Genomic DNA, 18,953 nt, shown 5'->3' with positions numbered 1-18,953 from the left:
CATGTGAAGTTAATTTTTGTAAATTATATGCTTTATGAAATGATTTAATCACATTAATGCTACTGGTGATTTTTACGTGCACCGAGTCTTACGTATTGGGGGTTGGACATGTTCATAGTACCTGGCTTACTGGAAATTCTTTTAATTCCAACAGCCACGACTAGACTAGCGTTCTGTAGTCAGTCTGGCGTTAGGAGAGACGTTCAGCTGTCTCTGACCGGGTAGGGGCAGGGCGGTTGATCGTGTTGCCCGTGAACAAGGAAGTGATCATGAAAATACACCATCACCACCACCCCACCACCGCGCCCGCTGTGCTGCTTCCTTCATCCTAGTCCCCCTTCTCGCACCGTTGTCACAGCGTCTGAACTCTCTTTGCCTCTTTGGAGATTTGAGGACGCTCCTTGCTGATGTCCCTCACCTCTGGCTTCTAAGGGAGTTGAGAAGAATACGCTGGAGTCACATGGGTGCTGAAGCATCTACGTCAGGTGTTGTAGAATGACACCCAAGAAGGACCCGGAGCCGGATGGCTTCCTGTTCCTCACCCTGGAATTGGACTGAACCTCTCAGCTGCAGGCCTGGAGACAGGCAGACACTTGCAGGACCCCCAGGGGGGAGTAGCCTGAGACACTTTCAGGTGAAAAAGAGCCCGAGTGAGATCGGAGCAGTCATGAGCACAACAGAAATTTAAAGAGGATATTTACTACTGGAAACTCTTTCCAGGCCACATGGGTCCGTCCTCTTAATCCTGTCAACTTGGCGTCCAGACTAGAGTGTGACCACCCCCTCCTAACAGCCTCCGCATAGCAAGGGACAGCGCGCTGCTGCCCTCACGAGAGCACTTTGAACAAGGGTGCATTTTTGTCTGTATGAAAGTGTGCTTTGCGATGGCCAGTGTCTGGGTTTATTTAGCTGATGAACCGTCTTAATCCTCTTGCTAAACTTATTAACACATTAATAAATAAACTTTAATGATCTTCTTAAAATTTATTACTACAAGAAGCCCAAGTATCATCTTGTTAGACATAAAAACACATATTGCTAACATCCAAAGACCCAGGGTTTTTTTTTCCCCCTTCACAGAGAAAAATTTTAAAGGAAGGCTTGAAACTTTTAAAATATAAATTCTGGAATTTGACCTCACAGGTTTCTAGTAGCATGTCATGGCTGCATCATATCGTGGAATTTGTTAAAATCAAACTGCATGAGTCAAGATAAAATGCATTTGATATTTTTACAAGCAAGAGGCCATGTGAATGGGTGGATATCGTCATGCTTTTGAATTCTTAGCTTTTTAACTCTTCGTCATGGGAAGCTCCAGACGTACACAGAAGCAGAGAGAGTAGATTGGGTAGCAATCCTCCAGGCTCGTCACCCAGGTTCAGCAGCTGAAAACCAGCCACACCTCACCTCTGTCCCCAGCCACACAGACACACACTCCCCACAGACGGTCTCAAGTGCCTCGAAGGCATATTCCTCTGTAAACATTTCTAAAAGATAAAGACTTTTTAAAAACAACATTGCAACACTGTAAGAACTTTCACAGTAGTTCCTTAATACCAGCTGTCCGGTCAGTGCTCGGATTCCCTGGTTAAGGCATTTTCACACTTGGTGTCCTCCAGTCTGGGGTCAGACAAGCAGGGCTGGGTAAACTTGGCTGCGTCTCCTGTCTCCTCCTGTCTCTGTGCGCTGCCGCCCCCGTTCTTTTTTTCTTGATCGCAGTTTATCTGTTGAGGAAATCGCGTCCTGTACGATGTGCCCCACACTCTGGGTCTGGCCACGTGCCGCTCCGTGATGCTGTGTTGAGCGGGTCCCCCTCCAGCCCCTGTATTCCTGACTTACCTACAGCCTGGTCGTTAGGATTGAGAGGAGTTTGGTCGGATTCGGACTCAAAGATTTTGTTTTTACGAGACCATGCATAGGTGCTGTGTAACATCTGGCTGCTGCCTCTGTGACGTTAAGCCGGTCCTTAGGTTCAGAGAGTCTGTGTTTCACCTCGTGGCTCTGGCAGCTACTGATGTTTGTGCAGGAATTTCATTCGGGGCCACAACATGGCCACGGGTGCGTTCATGTCATCTTCGTTTATTTCACTGTTATACTTCTTTTTTTTTTTTTTTTTTTTGGCTGTGTTGGGTCTTCATTGCTGCGCACAGGCTTTCTCTTGTGGCGAGCGGGGGCTACTCTTCGTTGCGGTGCGCAGGCTTCTCATTGCGGTGGCTTCTCTTGTTGCGGAGCACGGGCTCTAGGCGCGCGGGCTTCCGTAGTTGTGGCTTGTGGGCTCAGTAGTTGTGGCTCGCAGGCTCCAGAGCACAGGCCCAGTAGTTGTGGCGCATGGGCTTAGTTGCTCCGTGGCACGTGGGATCTTCCCAGACCACGGCTCGAGCCCGTGTCCCCTGCATTGCCGGGTGGATTCTTCACCACTGCGCCACCAGGGAAGCCCCGCTGTTACGCTTCTAAAGACAGCCTTCGTTCATCAGCTGTTCAGTTGCCCTGAGAAATGGGTGACTGAGAAGTACGTTTCCCCCACCCTCCCCCTCCCCCTATCCCCTCCGGACCTCCCTGCTGCTCCTTGGCCAGTGCCCCAGGCTCACCTCTGCTCTGGAAAGCTTTTAGCAAACGACTCCTTCCATATTTAGAGGTGCAGCCCCACAAGAAAGCACTCCCTGTCCTGCATCTGCTCTGAGTTTTTTCTCCATGGCACTTACATGTTGATGTACCACACGGTTTACTCACTTAATCATCTTTTCCCAACCCAGAACATAAGCTCAATAAGGGAAGAATGGACTGCTGTAGCCCCAGCACGTACACAGTGTGCTGTTCGCTCATGGTAGGTGTTCACAAGCATAATTAAAGCAGTCATCTTGGATAAAATAAAGGAAGGGTCCTAACACTTCTTTTTATGGTGTGGATAATATTCTTGTTATTACTCAAAAAAAGTTATGCTTATATTTTTTAAAAAGTATTTGCTTTTTAAGTTAATACGAAGAGTAGTCATTACCTTAGTTTAGAAATAAGATAAAAAATTGAAAGGTAGGAATAGCTTGCGCTTACGGAGCGGTTGTCCTGTGCCTGGTGCCCTGGGAGTTCGTGGAATCCTCTCCGCATCTCTTTACTGAGGAAGCTTCTGTTACTGCCTCATTTTACAAATAGGAAAACAGAAACAGAAGTTGGGTAACTTTTCTAATGTCATGGGGTGAGTAGTGGAGCCAGAATCTGAATCCAAATAGAGATTTCTGTATATTTTATTTTTCCATAATTTCACACATAGAGGATGGTCGTAAGAATAGTAAAGTGAAGTCTCATGTGTTCTTCACTCAAATTCACTATGTCTGTCGTTTGGCCCACTTGCTTTCTCCTTCCCTCTACTTTTTTTTTCTTTTTTAAAATTGAAGTATAGTAGATTTACAATATTGTGTTAGTTTCGGGTGTAAGACAAAGTGATTCAGGGTTTTTTTTGCAGATTATTTTCCATTATAGGTTATTACAAAATAGCGAGTATAATTGCTGTGCTATACAGTAGGTCCTTGTGGCTTATCTGTTTTATATGTAGCAGTGTGTATCTGGGCATCCCTTACTCCGAACTTATCTCCCCACATCCCCCCTTTGATAATCATAAGTTTGTTTTCTGTGTCTGAGTCCACTTGTTTTGTAAGTAGATTCATTTGTATTATTTTTTAGATCCCACATATAAGTGATACCATCCAATATTTGTCTTTCTCTGTCTGACTTGCTTTGTGTAGTATGATAATCTCTAGGTCCATCCATGGTGCCGCAAATGGCATTATTTCATTCTTTTTTATGGCTGAGTAATATTACATTGTATATATGTACCACATCTTCTTTATCCATTTCTCTGTCAATGGACATTTAGGTTGCTTCCATGTCTTGGCTATTGTAAATAGTGCTGCTATGAACATTGGGGTGTGTGTCTCTTTTCGAATTAGAGTTTTCTCCAGATATATGCCCAGAAGTGGGATTGCTGGATCATATGGTTGTTCTGTATTTTATTCTTTTAAGGAACCTCTGTACTGTTTTCCATAGTGGCTGTATCAATTTACATTCCCACCAGCTGTGTAGGAGGGGGGTTCCTTTTTCTCCCCACCTTCCCCAGCATTTATTATTTATAGACTTTTTGGTGATGGCCATTCTGGCCAGCGTGAGGTAATATACCTCACTGTAGTTTTGATTTGCATTTCTCTAGTCATTAGCAAAGTTGAGCATCTTTTCATGTGCCTGTTGGGCATTTGTATGTCTTCTTCTTCTTTTTTTTTTTGAAACGTTTGAAAGCAAGTTGCAGACATGGCATGCCCCTTTACTTATAAATGTTTCTGTGTGCATTTCCTAAGACCAAGGACATCCTCTTAGACAGTCACAGTGTCATTACCGAAACCAGGGAATTCCACTCTGATAGAATGCTCTTATCTTATCCACAGTCCGCGTTGTTGTTTCATCTCAATGACCCCCGTAGCTGTTGCCCCTCCACCCCATCCGGAATTCCATCCCGCCTGGCACAGGGCACTGTTTTCGTGTTCTTAACCGATAAAACACAGGGAGCTGCCCTCCGGAGTCATCACACAGGAAACTGAGTGTGTGCTAAGGGGGGGAAGATGGAACAGTGCACATTGCTGGGATAACAGCACACCCTGTGGGAACGTGACCACATTGTCTGTTTCAGTTCTTCTCACTTCTGTTCCTAACTGATGGCCGTAAGTTGTTGCCGTCGTCATCCTGACCCTGCTCTCCCTGGGCCCACACCTGGAATCCTTACCTTTCTTGATGGGACCTCGTGGATCTGCAGTTCAGTTGTGCATGCCCACTGCATCTTTTCTGTCACATGGTGTCACCGCTGCATTTTAAAGGGCTGTACATCCCTTGTTTTGACTCTAGTTTGACTTGTCTGCTCTTGCCCTTAGCGTACTGCAGTTGTTTCTTCTCTCTTCTACTGTCCTGGGTGCTTGTTCATCCAGCAAGTGCCTCATACAGAGAGAGTTGACTTTCAAGTGAGTTTGCAGCCCATGAATGAGAGTGAATGAACAAAGGATGCTGGTAGGCGGGGGAGGGGCTTTGCAACCTATGTATTCAGATGTCCTTATGTTTTTTATGTTAAGGCAGTTTATTTAAGGTGTACACTTAAGGTCTGTGTCTTTGCTGATGATTTGGGGGAAAGTGCTTATAAAGCTCTTTCACAAATCAGGATCTGCTAGTTTTCTGCAATTTTTTTTCTTTGTGGTTGAATGTTAGATGTTCACAAGAATCTTGAATTATTTATTGGTCTTTGTTGTTTGTCTCATTTCGTTTCAGTTTTGTTATTTGTAAAGGTATGTGTACCTTTACTTGGCTGGCTTTGTAAAGGCTTAGCTGGCTGACTCTCTTTATGTCTTGCTAAAAGTTTCTGTGTCTAGTGCTAATCTTTCCTAAGAGGGAAAATTGCATTTTAAAATATTAATATGTTTCTTAAAACTCAGTTATATGAAGAAATCAAGTGTGCCAGTAGTCACATAAAAGCATTGCAATTTTGTATTTGTTTTTATAGATATGCCTTAAAATATAAGTTTGCTCTTGTATTAAAATGTGTTTGTTTTTCTCTTTCCTCCTCCTGCCTCTTTATAAAGGAGTCAGTCACTGCCAACATAAAGTTAAGAAAGCTAGGCGCTTTCTCCCTTTGGTCTTCTGTTCCCACGAACCTCCTTCTGCGGGTACTGCACTCATCTTTGCACAGACTCTTATTAACCACAGCGCCCCAGGCAGCAGCCTAACCAGATGCTTGTAGATTATCCTCATAGAAGACTGTTTGCCTGTTTGCTGGTTTTTAAATGCATGACAGGGCGAGAAGTCGCTTCCTGGTTTCCCCTGTGGGATCTTAGTGTTTTACCAAAGGGGCCGGCAGGTACCTTTGCCTCGTGTGTTTCCTGACCTGGCATGCGATTAATGGAGAAGGATGGTCCGAGTGAGCCCCAGGGGTCTGCCTTTCCTGCCTCGGGGGCAGATACTCAGGGTGCTGCAGAGCAGAGGCCACGGTGGGGGGGGGGCGTTTTCTAGCAAAGGGAAGATTATCTGTAACAATTGGAAGAGTCATTTCTACAAACTGTATACATGTAAGTGGAAGCTCGCCAGCAGAGCCTCAGGTGCTGTACTCCTTAAGCTTCTTTAGAGAGGCTGGAATCCTGGGGAGGCTTGCTGAGGGCTGTTCCCTGCTTATTGTGTGGGGTACACATTAATGACCCATGGTTTTCATTTCTAAGAGGATACAAATTCCTTTTGAGGAAAGTGGAGTCCTTTTTTAACATTTAACTGTGAGAAGCGATCAAATCAGTTTTGCTTAATGCGGCAGAAACGCACTTAAACCGCTATTTACTTGGGGTAATGTGTGGACCGCTTAACACTTGCATTACTGCCCTTACGTAAACATGCTGACTCCTGTGATCTTTCTTTTGTCTTTTGACTTGGACTGGGGGGGTAATTTGTGTGTTTTCCTTGCGCTTTGATTTGCTTGTCCTTTTAATGGCGTTTTCCCTCTCTCCCCTCCCCTCCCTTCTCTCTCTCCTCCCCCTTTCTTTGCATGCCACCCGGATCTGCAGATGAAATTAGTGGGGACGGTAATATTTATTTTCATGTTTGTGTTACTAATATAATTATTTATGGATATAAATATCATTCAGTATTTAATGAAAGGCATAATGTGGCTTTGATCCAACAAAACAAGTATGAAGAAACCATGGTGTGAGTCAGTGATCTCTTCAGAATTATTCAGGGCTTTGACATGGGAAGGGTAACTGTCAGTTTCTTTACCACGTCTCAGTGGTAAATTCAAGTCGTATGTATTCATAGCGAATTTTAGAGGTGAAGAAAAATTGTCAAAATGGTATCATTCAGCAGTAAATGGGAGAAATTTGCACACTCCTCCGCACGTACGTATATAGTAATTTTTAGTTTGGGAGTGAGGTAGTGGAAAGGAAAGAAGGAAAAGTGATTTTTGAGAGTCAAACAGACTAAAATAATTAGAGAACTATCAGCAGGAGTGATAATGAGTATTTTTCAGGCAGCTGAGGTTATCACTTTCATAAACTAGAAATTTAGAAGTCACGTGTAGTGTCTTGTTTTCCATTTTCTTTGTGTACTGCCTGCACGAAGCTTTGTACTCTTACGATAAGGGGTAAGGTTTATAAGCTAAAATTAAGGGGGGGTTGCATTTTTCCTCACGATTAAATGAAAGAATACTTTCACTGAAGAGTCCATCTGTGCTTGCGTGTGTGTCTGGTTGACGACTTGAGCACCATGAGCAAAGTGCTTGCAGTGAGAGGTCAGGACTAAATGTGACTTGGAAAGCGCCTTGCCTCCTGGGACTTCCAGCTCGAAGCTCTGCGCCTCGTTTCCAGGCCGACTCCTTGGTAGTTGCTGGGTGGGCGCCCCCGATGTGTGTGGAGGGCCCCCCCCACATGCGTGCCCTTCACCAGCGAGTCTCCCGGCAGGGGTTCAGAACATGATTGGTGTTCTCCTCACTGTCCTGCGGGTGAGGACACTGGTGACCAGTCCAGGGCTGCTGGGTGAGTGGTCAGGTCCCAGGCTCCAGCCTCGCCCCGTCCTGTCACCAGCTGGCCAGTTGGATGACCTTGAGCAAAGCACTTCATCTCTGGAGTCTTCATCTGTAAAAGGCCTTGATGGTGGTTGTAAGGATTACTGTGAAAGCATAAAAATTTCAACAAATGTGTATTAACAAGTGGTTATTACCACATTATTTATCTAAAGAAAACATTGTGCATTTTCCCCGCATTTGAATTTCCCATTTGAATTAGGGTGAGTATTATTATCCCCATTTTACAGGTGAATAAGCTGAGACTTCCACAAACTAAGGCCTGTGGGCCAAATACGGCTCACCTCTGTTTTTGTATTGCTCCTTGAACTAAGAACGATGATTACAGTTTTTAGTGATTGGGGGTAAGATCAAAGGATAGTACCTGGCATCAAAACTATGTGAAATTCAAGTTTCTGTGCCCATCAGTAAAGTTTTGCTGGAACATAGTGACGCGTTCACTCCTGACGTGTCTGCTCACCCCTGCAATCTCAACAGCAGAGTTCAGTGGTTGCAGTGGAGACTTTGTGAGCAGTGAAGTCTAAGATACGTACTGTCAGACCTTTTGCAGAAAAAGCTTGCCGACCCCGGTGCAGGTCACAGAGCACAGCGGGGCCCTTCCTGGCTTCCTGAAAGCCCTCCTGACCCTGCCCCCCCAAGCCGGTCGCCACCTCCAGGGCTCACGGCAGGGTCACGTGTGCAGGTGGGGTGAGAAGCTGTGCTGTTGCTTGGTCCCACTGAATTGCTGAGCAATCCCGTGACTGTGCACGCGTTGCCCTGGGAGTGGTGACTCATCAGGCCTCCTGAGGGCGGCAGGGCGCCGGCCAGAGACTGTCGTCAGAAGCGCTTGGTGTCCGGCCCGGAAGGGCAGGTGGAGGATGAGAGGGAGTCACCGGGCGCCCCCTCTTCCCCGCGGGGAGCGGCCGGCTCCTGAGAGCTCTGTAGGCCTGCAGGCTCCGGTGCGCTTCCTCCTGTTCACAGCCGGGCGTCCACTGCTCCGTCCCTCTCCAGCTCGAAACTGGCCCCTTCACGGTGACTCCGGAGGCTTCAGGCTCTTTGCGTGACGGAGCACGACAGGCGTGTGTCACTGGTTTCAGTAGTGACTTCACTAGGCCTCTTTTACCTTGTTTTAAAACGAGAACTTTGTACCTTTCTCTCCTAACTTCTGAGCTGTCGGTTTCTGGTTTTGTGTCTTCCCCTCATTTTTATTTTACCACGTATTGTGATACCAAACCTTTCAAATTACAGTGTTATCCAAGGTTTCAGAAGTCTCCATCCATTTTTCAAAATGTTTACTTTGAAATATTTGACTCATGGTCCTAGAATTGTCTCCCAAGTACACAGGCCCAGATAAGCCTTCCAGGGATGCCCATGTTGGGGGTGAAGTCCCAGAACGTCCTTAGGGGAACAGTCCGAGGTTTCAAAGCATCGGGTATCTGGTCTCACAAATAAAAGTCCCCAGAAGCGTCTTGGGAGATAGTAAAGAACGAAGCACAGAGCACGGCGGCCCAGGAGCTCTGCTGGAGCGCCACTCGCACTGCCCGCCGCCTCTGAGTGGCCTGGGGACCGCGAGAAACTCAGGGTGCCTCTGGGTGCCCCAGCTTCCTGCCTGGGAAACGGGGATGATGATAACAGTACCACCATGTACGATGGTCCTGAGGATTAAATGACGACATGTGTAGTTGTCTATGACGCTGTCTGGCGTTAGGGTGAGCGCTCTGTTAGTTGTCGTCCTGGTCAAGTGGAGAACGCAAAGCTGCTTTCCTTTATTTGTGACGAGATCTTTGTTTCCTTTTCCTTTATGTTTTCCTTCTTTTATGTCATTATTTTTGGGGCCAGGCGGTTTCAGGGTGGACTCCAGTTTTTCAGGGGCCCTTGAGTATGTAAAAGTACCTCTCATCTCAGTGTCATACTGTCCGATAATCCTAAAAACCAGGAAAGAAAAAGAGAAGATAGAACCAAATCAGTATCAAGAATTCTTAGAGAAATATGCCGAGTATCCCTACTTGAAAAGCCCTATATAGAAGTTCACGGTAAAACCTTTGTAGGTCCACGTGCCTTCAACAGCGTTGACCCTGCTGCATAAGAACCAACTCAAGAAGAACACAGCAGCAAAAATTCCCTGTTCACGTGACGTCACGGTACCCATAGCCACACCCACGTGTCATCATGAGTAATGCCCAGGGAGCTTGGATAATCCCCAAAGTTTTTTTGTAGAATTCATACAACACCGAAAGAAAAAAACTGCAGGCTTTCTCTTGTGATTGTGTGAATTAATGCAAGTGCATGCAACTTGGTTTTTCCCACGTCACTTTTGTGTGTTAGCCTGATCCATGAGCCATTTTATTCTTACTCCTTGAAGCCGGTTCAGAGTTGGTATCCCTGCTGAGAGTTTTATAAGAAGAGGCCATCTGGGAAGCCCTTACAGTCCCACCAGGAAGGCTCCTTCCAGAGGCGTCAGAAGGAGGGAACCAAGGAGCCTCCCACCTGTTTGTCACCTGTCCTGTGCAGGGCCGCACCACAATTTCACGTGCATCCCTGTAATCCTCACGACGGCCCCACCAGGTGGACGTGCTCTCATTGGGCACCTGAGGGCACAGCTGAAGCGCAGACTGGTTCGGCGGCTTCTGGGGTGGAGCAGCGCCCAGACACGCAGCTGTGGCTGGCCTGGCTTCCTCGCCTCTGGGTCACGGGGAGCGCCGTCCCCTCCTGCACTGTTGAAGGGCACTCCTCCCTTTCGTTCAGCAAGTGCTTACTGGGTGCCTCCCGGGCTGGCCCTGGTTTGGACGCTGAGAACACAGCAGTAAACAAGGTACATACAGCAGGGCCCACTGCCCTGGGGGCTCTGCTCTGGATGGGGGCACACGGTTGACAAGGAACCAGAGGACCGTCAGAGGGTTGGTAGTGATGGGCCCCGAGCAGAACATGTCAGGCAACGTGATCGAGAGTGATGGGGGTGAGGATAGGTCTCTGAACAGGTGACACTCAGGTGGCAGGTACCATTACCCACAGAGACGGAGGGACAGGCGGTCAGTGACCCCAACAGCCTTGGGTAACTTTGGTGCCCGCAGAGTTGATGGGTCCCCGGTATCTCCTTAGTAGAGCTGAGAGCCAGGTGCAGGGGGTGTTGAAGATTCCGGAGCAAATCTGGTAGCGGGGCGGCAGAGGCAAGAGATCTGGGGCAGTTTCACTGCCAGAATCCGGCCCCTCAGGGTCAGCTAATGTGTTTGGCCTCTAAGGGTGTGTGCTTTGTGTGAAAGGGGGCAGCACGGGTGGGTCTGTGGTCGCAGGAGATTGAGCCTTAGTTGCACGTGCTCTGAGGGAGGGGCGTGAGGGGAGCTCGTCCGACTGCAGACAGCGTGAGTGGCTGAGTGTCCGTCTGTGGGGCCTCTGCCTCGGCACCACCTCCATCCCCAGGTTGCATGTCACCTCACACAAAAGCGAGGCTACCGGCCTGGGAACCATCACTCACTCTTCCTGGTAGTCATGAGAACAGGATGGGAGGGAGAAGTGCAGGAATAAAGAAGGTCAGGTTGGGCTTCCCTGGTGGCGCAGTGGTTGAGAGTCCGCCTGCTGATGCAGGGGACACGGGTTCGTGCCCTGGTCCGGGAAAATCCCACATGCCGTGGAGCGGCTGGGCCCGTGAGCCACGGCCGCCGAGCCTGCGTGTCCGGAGCCTGTGCTCCGCAACGGGAGAGGCCACAACAGTGAGAGGCCCGCGTACCGCAAAAAAAATAAAAGAAGAAGCCCACGCACTGCAACAAAGAGTAGCCCGTGCTCCAAGCAACTAGAGAAAGCCTGCGTGGAGCAACGAAGACCCAACGCAGACAAAAATAAATAAATAAATTTATAAAAAAAAAAAAAAAAAAGAAGAAGGTCAGGTTGGGGGTAGATTAAATAATTTTTTTCTTTAATCCTGAAAGTAGTATCACTTATAAACATGTAAGAATAATATAAATTATCCACCTGGCATACGGGACTTACAAATAGGTAACATTTGCTAAATGTCTAAAGGAGAACCAATTTATTGACTTTACATTCTGCCAGTCGAATTTGTGTTTACTTTAATCACTTTTAATGATGATTACAAATCAAGAAATGAATTCTTGGGTTTCCCTGGTGGCTCAGTGGTTGAGAATCCACCTGCCAATGCAGGGGACATGGGTTCGAGCTCTGGTCCAGGAAGATCCCACATGCCACGGAGCAACTAAGCCCGTGCACCACAACTACTGAGCCTGTGCTCTAGAGCCTGCAGGCCACAACTGCTGAAGCCCGCGTGCGTTGAGCCCGTGCTCCGCAACAAGAGAAGCCACCGCAGTGAGAAGCCCGTGCACCGCAATGAAGAGTAGCCCCCGATTGCTGCGGCTAGAGAAAGCCCGTGCGCAGCAGCGAAGACCCAACGCGGCCAAAAATAAATAAATAAATTTTTAAAAAAAAGAAGAAGAAGAAAGAAATGAATTCTTCCAGTTGCTCTTAGATTTGGTCTCAATTGTTACCGTAGCAGTACGTACAACGGTTGATATCTAGAGACCGTAAACTATATGTAGTCTCTATTTTCTTTGGTTTCTATAATTTTAATATCTGAATGGAGTAATAACGGCAGCACAGAAGAAAGAACTTTTAGTTCTTTAGCTTTTAGTTTCTCTGGGGTTAAATTTTGAAAACGATCTCTCTTCAGATGATAATTCAGGAAGTACTGCCCGTCCTTTCCTTGCCCATCAGCCTGATAAACCCTTGTGCATAGAGCTACTTCCAGAAAGAGGAAGACAGACAAGACCTGAGTGATTTTTCAGTGTAATTGTTATCCAAGTGAGTGGGTGTTTTCTACAAAAGGGGTTTTCCCCCCACTAATACGGTGGTGGGTCTTTAAGTTGCTGCATTCCTGAAAGGAATTAGTGGAAACATTGGAACTCCTTGACATTACGTCTGAAAAGAGCTCATTTCAATATGCTGTTTGTTCTCATTTTATTCTCTTTGGCACATCTTTTACCCTTTTGACATTAATGCATACTGTTTAAATATCTGAGTGAAAAGTTACAAGAGAGAAATTCCTGGGTTGCTTTCACCCTGAACAAATGAAGTAAGTTAGCCCAGTTAATCTCCTCAAAAGTCAGCCTGCCGTTTTGTTTTCTAAAGGAGAACATCCAGACTATGCTGTGGAGTCTAACTATGAATGAAATCTAAGCTGTGTTCTGGAGGTACCGGTCTTGCTTGGAGAAATCCCGGTAGACAGCGGTGTGGTTTTAAACGTGTATTTGATGTAGTTGAGGGAGAGCTTTGCAGTCAGTACCGCTTGGTGGGTTTGAATCGTGCAAACAGTCATTTCATGTCTTTCTGTTTTCCACAAGGGCTTTCTCTGTTAGTCTCTTTGCTCTCTGAGGAACAAGTCTGTGTTTTATGACATGTTGGACCATGATGTCACTTTTATTTCCATAAATGACTCATGTGTGAGCAAAAATTGAGTAATAGTGTTTTAAGAATAATGTCAGCATGGTAGGGGGTTTAGGCAGATCATTTTGCCTTTTCAAATTATATTAAAGGCCAGGGGGTTGAAGATTTAACCTGTTTCCTTTCCTACAGAAACAGACGACTATGCTGAAATTATCGACGAAGAAGACACCTACACCATGCCCTCGAGTGAGTAGACTTCTGATTTTGTTCTCGTGCAGAGCTGACAGATATTTAACTTTTAAATATCTCGTGTTTAAACGGTTTAGGTCTTTATTGTCCTTTTAGAACTACTTTTAAGACCTTATTGAGTTCATAACAGAAATATTCTTTTCAGCCTTTAGAATTCTGTATTGTATGTGCCTACTGCCAGGTCGGAAGCCTGAAACTCAAATATCTATAATAAGTCAGTTCACTTATGGGGTTTTTGTAATCTTGTTTTCTGGCTCTATGATAATATAACCTTTAATGATTAGAGCATTTCCTCTCTGTAGGAAATTAGTATTTAAAGTTAAATATGTATACTCACACATACATACAGCTCTTTGAATGCACACATTTCATGAATTGCATTTCCCCTTTGAACTTTCATTTTTTTATTGCCCTTGACTAAGCAATTACAAAGAGCATCCTGCGTCCAGTCCGTCCAGCTCCGAGTTGGAGGTGTGGGGAGAGAAGGACTCTTCACTGACCCCGCCCACCAGGAGCCTAGCAGTGTCACCCTCTGCTTCTCTCTGCTGTGCAGCTTGCTGGTGACGAGAGTCTGGGAGCCCCAGCCCTTGTGGTGGGGTGTATATAGTCACAGCTCTTGAGTTGCAGACAACCTTGGAATTTCACTCAGGTTAAAATTAAAAGTTAACCCTACCTCTTAAAGAGGCCCAATTAAGAGTCCACCTTACAGCCTCAGAGGCCTGATAATTCAACATCTGATGTCCTGGTTTCAGTAGAGCTCCATGTATTTGTAAAATAAATGTTTCAGGTGCTTTACCCTGTTGTGTAAATATTTTAAAAGTTGTTCTCAATAGATTTACCATATACATTGAGGAGAGTTACCAAAATAAAGAGAAACAGCCCAGCCCTCTCAGGCAAACATTATCCTGGGTGGGCCCCTCCTTTCAAGAGCTTCCAGGTTAGTGATTTGAAACAGAGGCAAGAGCTGAAACTTAAATGTGTTCACTTTGACTTGCAGTAGCAATTTGGAAAAATGTTTAAATTTAGGTTTAAAGTTTTGGTTAGCCATTTAGTCATTTGTACATTCCTGCGGAGTATCCGAATTTTTATTCGTATATTTTCATAGTTGAGTGGTAAATGTCCAACATGGCTAACTTTTATCCAAACCCCGCAAATATGGGTTATCATATAGGAATTTATGGGATAGAAATGTAAAGCATTGTATATCACTCTGAGTTAACTTGAGGATATTACTTGCGTTGTTACTTGTGTTTGGTCCTCTTTTTTGACCCGTGTTGGTGGTCAAAATATTTAAGAAAGTAAATATTGAAACGTACTCTCCGAGTTTGCTGTTGTTAACCTAATTGCTATCAGTTATTTCTAAGCAAGGTCTTCAATTTTTTTCTCTCTTAATTGCAATACAGAAAGCTATGGAATAGATGAAGGTAACAGGATTCCTTTAAAATAACTGCATTTGCTTGCAATTGCAACCCATGGAATGATAACGGGATGTTTCAGTTTTCAGTTAACTTTTATTTTTAAATTTTTTCATTGGTTTACTCATGCTGTTAAATCAATGGAACTACTAGCTAAAGTGATTTTAAAGAGGAAAATAACCATCTAAAATTTGGGTTGAATTTTCTGTATGGTTTATAATTTGACAAATTAGAAGAAATCAAAATATCAAGTAGTTAATTGGATTAGAATCATCCACTAGGTTCCTAGTGGGTATTTTCTTTCCATGTGTCTCAACAGCCTGGTAAATAATTGGTTTTGTATAAATCATAACAATTTAGTACATTAATTTGAGGCACATGCTCTCAAAAATATAAAACACTCGTAATTTATTATGTGATACGTTCAACCTTGATTCCAAGTCATCTGATTTTGAAATCAGGTTTTAGAAGCTCCCTCTTTAAACTCTTTTAGCTCTGTGAATAATATAGATAGGATTATAATAAAGTGGAAAACTCTTAAACTTATAAAGCTACTCATGAGACAATTTTTTGTTCCCTCCATATTTACAGACTTTAGTTACTTGTAAAATAATTGCTTTAAATAACTTTTTTAGCCTTCATATATTAATACCTGAACTAATAGATCATATTAATTAAACATACATAAACTTGGAGCAATTATTTAGAAAACCATCAAATAGATAATCAGCTAAATCAGACATTCAAAAATATGAAAAAAATCTACCTTGTATAAAACTCCTCATTTTGGTAATTCAAGCAGTGCTGTAACAGTTACATAAATTCCTTTAAAAATACTGTTTAAGAGAATTCCACTCTGTTTAAAGCATTTTCATAGAATGATGTGCCACCGATGAAGTTTTTACTCATGGATGATGATGAAATGAAGTGTGTCCAGTGTTTTCTACACTGGGGATGTTGCACTGAAGTATCTTCTGGTGTGTGGATCATGTTTTGCAGCCAGGGACTATGAAATTCAGAGAGAAAGAATAGAACTCGGACGGTGCATTGGAGAGGGCCAGTTTGGAGACGTGCACCAAGGCGCTTACACAAGCCCGGTGAGTCCTGTCAGACAGCCAGCAGCCTGAGCCGTGACTGCTTACGTGTAGGCTGCTCCTGTTCGTCTTCACGGGTCCTTAGTTCTTCAGGGTGTTTGCAGTTGTCATTCATAAAGCTTATCACGTATGTCAACTCACTTGCTGTATTCAGAAACCAAAAACTGGCAAAATTAGCTCCTGAGAGCTGGGTCTTTTATTCGTTTTAGTCTTTCATCCAGCCTCTGTCATCAGTAATGGATTCCGTAGATGATTGTTCCCTTGGGTGCAGCTGACAAATAGATAACAAATAGATGCAAAGTCAACAGCAGTAGCCAGCATTCCCAATTACCTGCATTTTCAAGAAAAGAACATTAATTTGCCCCAAGCTGCCCTCCAAAAGAGATCAGTGAATTTTTTAAATGATTTATTTAAGAATCATCTCATTGAGATATAGTTCTCATACTATGAAATTCACTCTGTTAAAGTGCACAATTCAGTGGTTCTTTAGTATATATTCACAGAGTTGTACGGCCATCACCACAGTCAATTTTGGAACATTTTCTTTACCTCAAAAGAGACCCCATACCTTGGCGAGGATGTGGAGAAGAGGGAAGCCTTGTACACTGATGGTAGGAATGTAAATTGGTGCAGCCACTGTGGAAAACAGTATGGAGGTTCTTCAAAAAAGTAAAAATAGAACTACCATATGATCCAGCAGTTCCACTCCCGGGTATGTATCCAAAGAAAACAAAAACGCTAATTTGAAAAGATACACGCACCCCAGTGTTCATAGTAGTATTATTTACAATAGCCAAGACATGGAAGCATCCTAAGTGTCCATCAACAGATGAATGGATAAAGAAGATATGGTATGTATATGTATACAATGGAATATTATCCAGCCATAGTAAAGAATGAAATTTTGCCATTTGCAACACCATGGATGGACCTGGAGGGTATTAGCTTAGTGAAATAAGTCAAACAGAGAAAGACAAATACTGTTATGTTATCACTTATATGTGGAATCTAAAAAATAAAAGAAATGAACCAGTGTAACAAAACAGAAACAGACTCGTAGACATAGAGAACAAACTAGTGGTTACCAGTGGGGAAAGCGGATGCGGGGAGGGGCACGATAGGTACGGGATTAAGAGGTGCACACTACTATGTATAAAATAAATAAGCAACAGGAGTATATTGTACAGCACAGGGAACATAGTCAATATTATATGATAACCTTTTTTATAATAACTTTAAATGGAATATAATCTATAAAAATGTTGAATCACTATGTTGTACACCTTAAACTGATATAATATTATAAATCAACTATACTTCAGTTTAAAAGAAACAAAAGACAAAAGAAGCCCCATACCCGTTAGCAGTCACTTCCCATTCCACCCTCTCCCCAGCCCTTGGCAATCACCAGTTTGCTTTCTCTTTCTCTAGAGTTGCCTGTTCTGGACATTTCATATAAGTGAAATCATACAGTGTGTGGCCTTGTATGATTGGTTTCTTTCCATTAGCATAATGTTGTCAGGTTCATCCACGTGGTAGCCTGTGTCAGTACTTCATTTCTTTTTATGGCCAAATAACATCCCATTGTATGGATAGACCACTTTCTGTTTCTCCAGTCATCAGTTGATGGTCATTGGGGTTATTACCACTTTTTGGCTGTTATGCACAATGCTGCTATGAACACTCGTGTGCAAGTTTTTGTGTGAACATAGTTTTCGCTTCTCTTGAGTATGTATGTCTAGGAGTGGAATTGCTGGGTCACCTAGCAACTGTTTAACTTTCTGCCGATCTGCTAAGCTTTTTTCCAAAGAAACTGCCCCAGTTTCAGTTCCTAGCAGCAATGTGTGAGGTTGCCCATTTTTCCACACCCTGACCAATGCTTGCTGTTGTATGTCTTTTTTTAATTAGATCAGTAATTCTTAAATGACAGTTTAAAATAACAGTACATACATGTTCAAGAAACTATTTTTAACTAGAATAATGACAGTGAACAGAGATGGCTTTAGTAGGGATATAATAGCACAGATGATTGACCTTTTGTGACCCCCTGATATGGAAACTGCAAATGGCATTTTTCCCCCCTGTGTCTCCTTATCTATCGATTTTCCATATCCTTTACACATGCACTAGGGATACACTGATCATTACTTTTATAACCAGAGGACTGTAAAAGTCTTTCCTTGGAGGAAAATAGATAATTGTTGTTAGAGATTCTGTTTTTTTAAAGTTCAGTTTTGAAAGTCTTTACCCTTATACTTATATAAAACTATATCATTTATTATATATTTTTATCCATTATCTCCTTTTCCAATTTTTTTTTTTTTTTTTACTATATCTGTATTGTTTATCTTCTTAATTCTCTTAACTCTGCTCTTGAGGCAAAATGCATTAGAAAGAGCCCTGGATCTAAATTTGATCAGAAGACCTAAATCTTAGACCTGGATCTACCTGACTGTGAGATGTAAGGGAGGTGAGGCTTCTTGATCTAAGTTATTGGACTTGAACCCAGTGGTCTCTGAGCTTCCTTACATCTCTAAAATTCTTAATAGCAAGCATTCTGAAGTTCCTGGAGTACAGGGACTTACCAGGATCACACAGCTAACAGCAGGGCTGATAGACTTTATTTCATTTACTTCTAAGTAATTCATTTTAGTTGTAAAAATACAAGAGAAAAATTTTTTTAAATATCCATAGTGTTTACTAAGTATTTGTTGAATGAATCCCAGCCTCCAGGAAAATATCAGCGTTCACTTTTTTTGTTGAGTGTCTTTCTGATACACATCGTATGTGAGTGCTTGTTTATTTTGTTTTTCATGTGGGAGTCTAATTTTATAGCCAATCCATTTCTCTAGGTTTCCGTTAAAAATCCTTTTTCCAGATTATGGTCTTTAGTGTTCTGTAAGATGTAATAACATTTTATCAGGGATTCTGAATAATTGGTCAAATGTAACTCAGCATAGATTTCATGGGCAAGAACCCAGCACTGGTTACGTTATTTGAGATTCAGTGAATTCTTTTAGCAGTTATTTGTCAGTCGTCCCCCAAGTGGCAGCTCGGTGGTGGGGACGTTGTAATGAACAAAACGGTCAGAGTTCCTGCTCTCACAGACCTTAAATTCTATCTGAGGCACGAGGGAACAGGCAGAAGCAAACACAGAGTATCAAGTGGGGCATCTGTGCTCCGAGAAAAACAAAGCCTGGGCTTGGGGAGGTCAGGGCCCTCTTCCCGTGAGATGCT

General features: G+C 43.7%; 1 protein-coding gene across 25 annotated transcripts in view; it reads left to right on the top strand.

The window, feature by feature from the left end:
- PTK2 (protein tyrosine kinase 2) overlaps positions 1-18,953 on the top strand; it is a gene marked incomplete at its 5' end in the record, with an annotated part of 198,079 nt that overhangs the window by 114,181 nt on the left and 64,945 nt on the right. For 8 of the 25 annotated variants that reach the window (XM_079722518.1, XM_079722515.1, XM_079722512.1 and 5 more), the window contains 4 exons: positions 6,576-6,593; positions 13,148-13,204; positions 14,611-14,631; positions 15,622-15,719. In XM_079722518.1, coding sequence (XP_079578644.1) covers positions 6,576-6,593; positions 13,148-13,204; positions 14,611-14,631; positions 15,622-15,719 — 194 coding nt within the window. Of the gene's footprint in view, positions 1-5,609; positions 5,694-6,575; positions 6,594-13,147; positions 13,205-14,610; positions 14,632-15,621; positions 15,720-18,953 lie in introns of all 25 variants that reach the window. The other 17 variants (XM_079722517.1, XM_079722507.1, XM_079722496.1 and 14 more) reach the window with 5 other exon arrangements.

The sequence above is a fragment of the Hyperoodon ampullatus genome (assembly GCF_949752795.1).
Source record: "Hyperoodon ampullatus genome assembly, chromosome: 17".
Classification (NCBI taxonomy): Eukaryota; Metazoa; Chordata; class Mammalia; order Artiodactyla; family Ziphiidae; genus Hyperoodon; species Hyperoodon ampullatus.
This window is presented reverse-complemented; position numbering and strand designations above follow the sequence as displayed.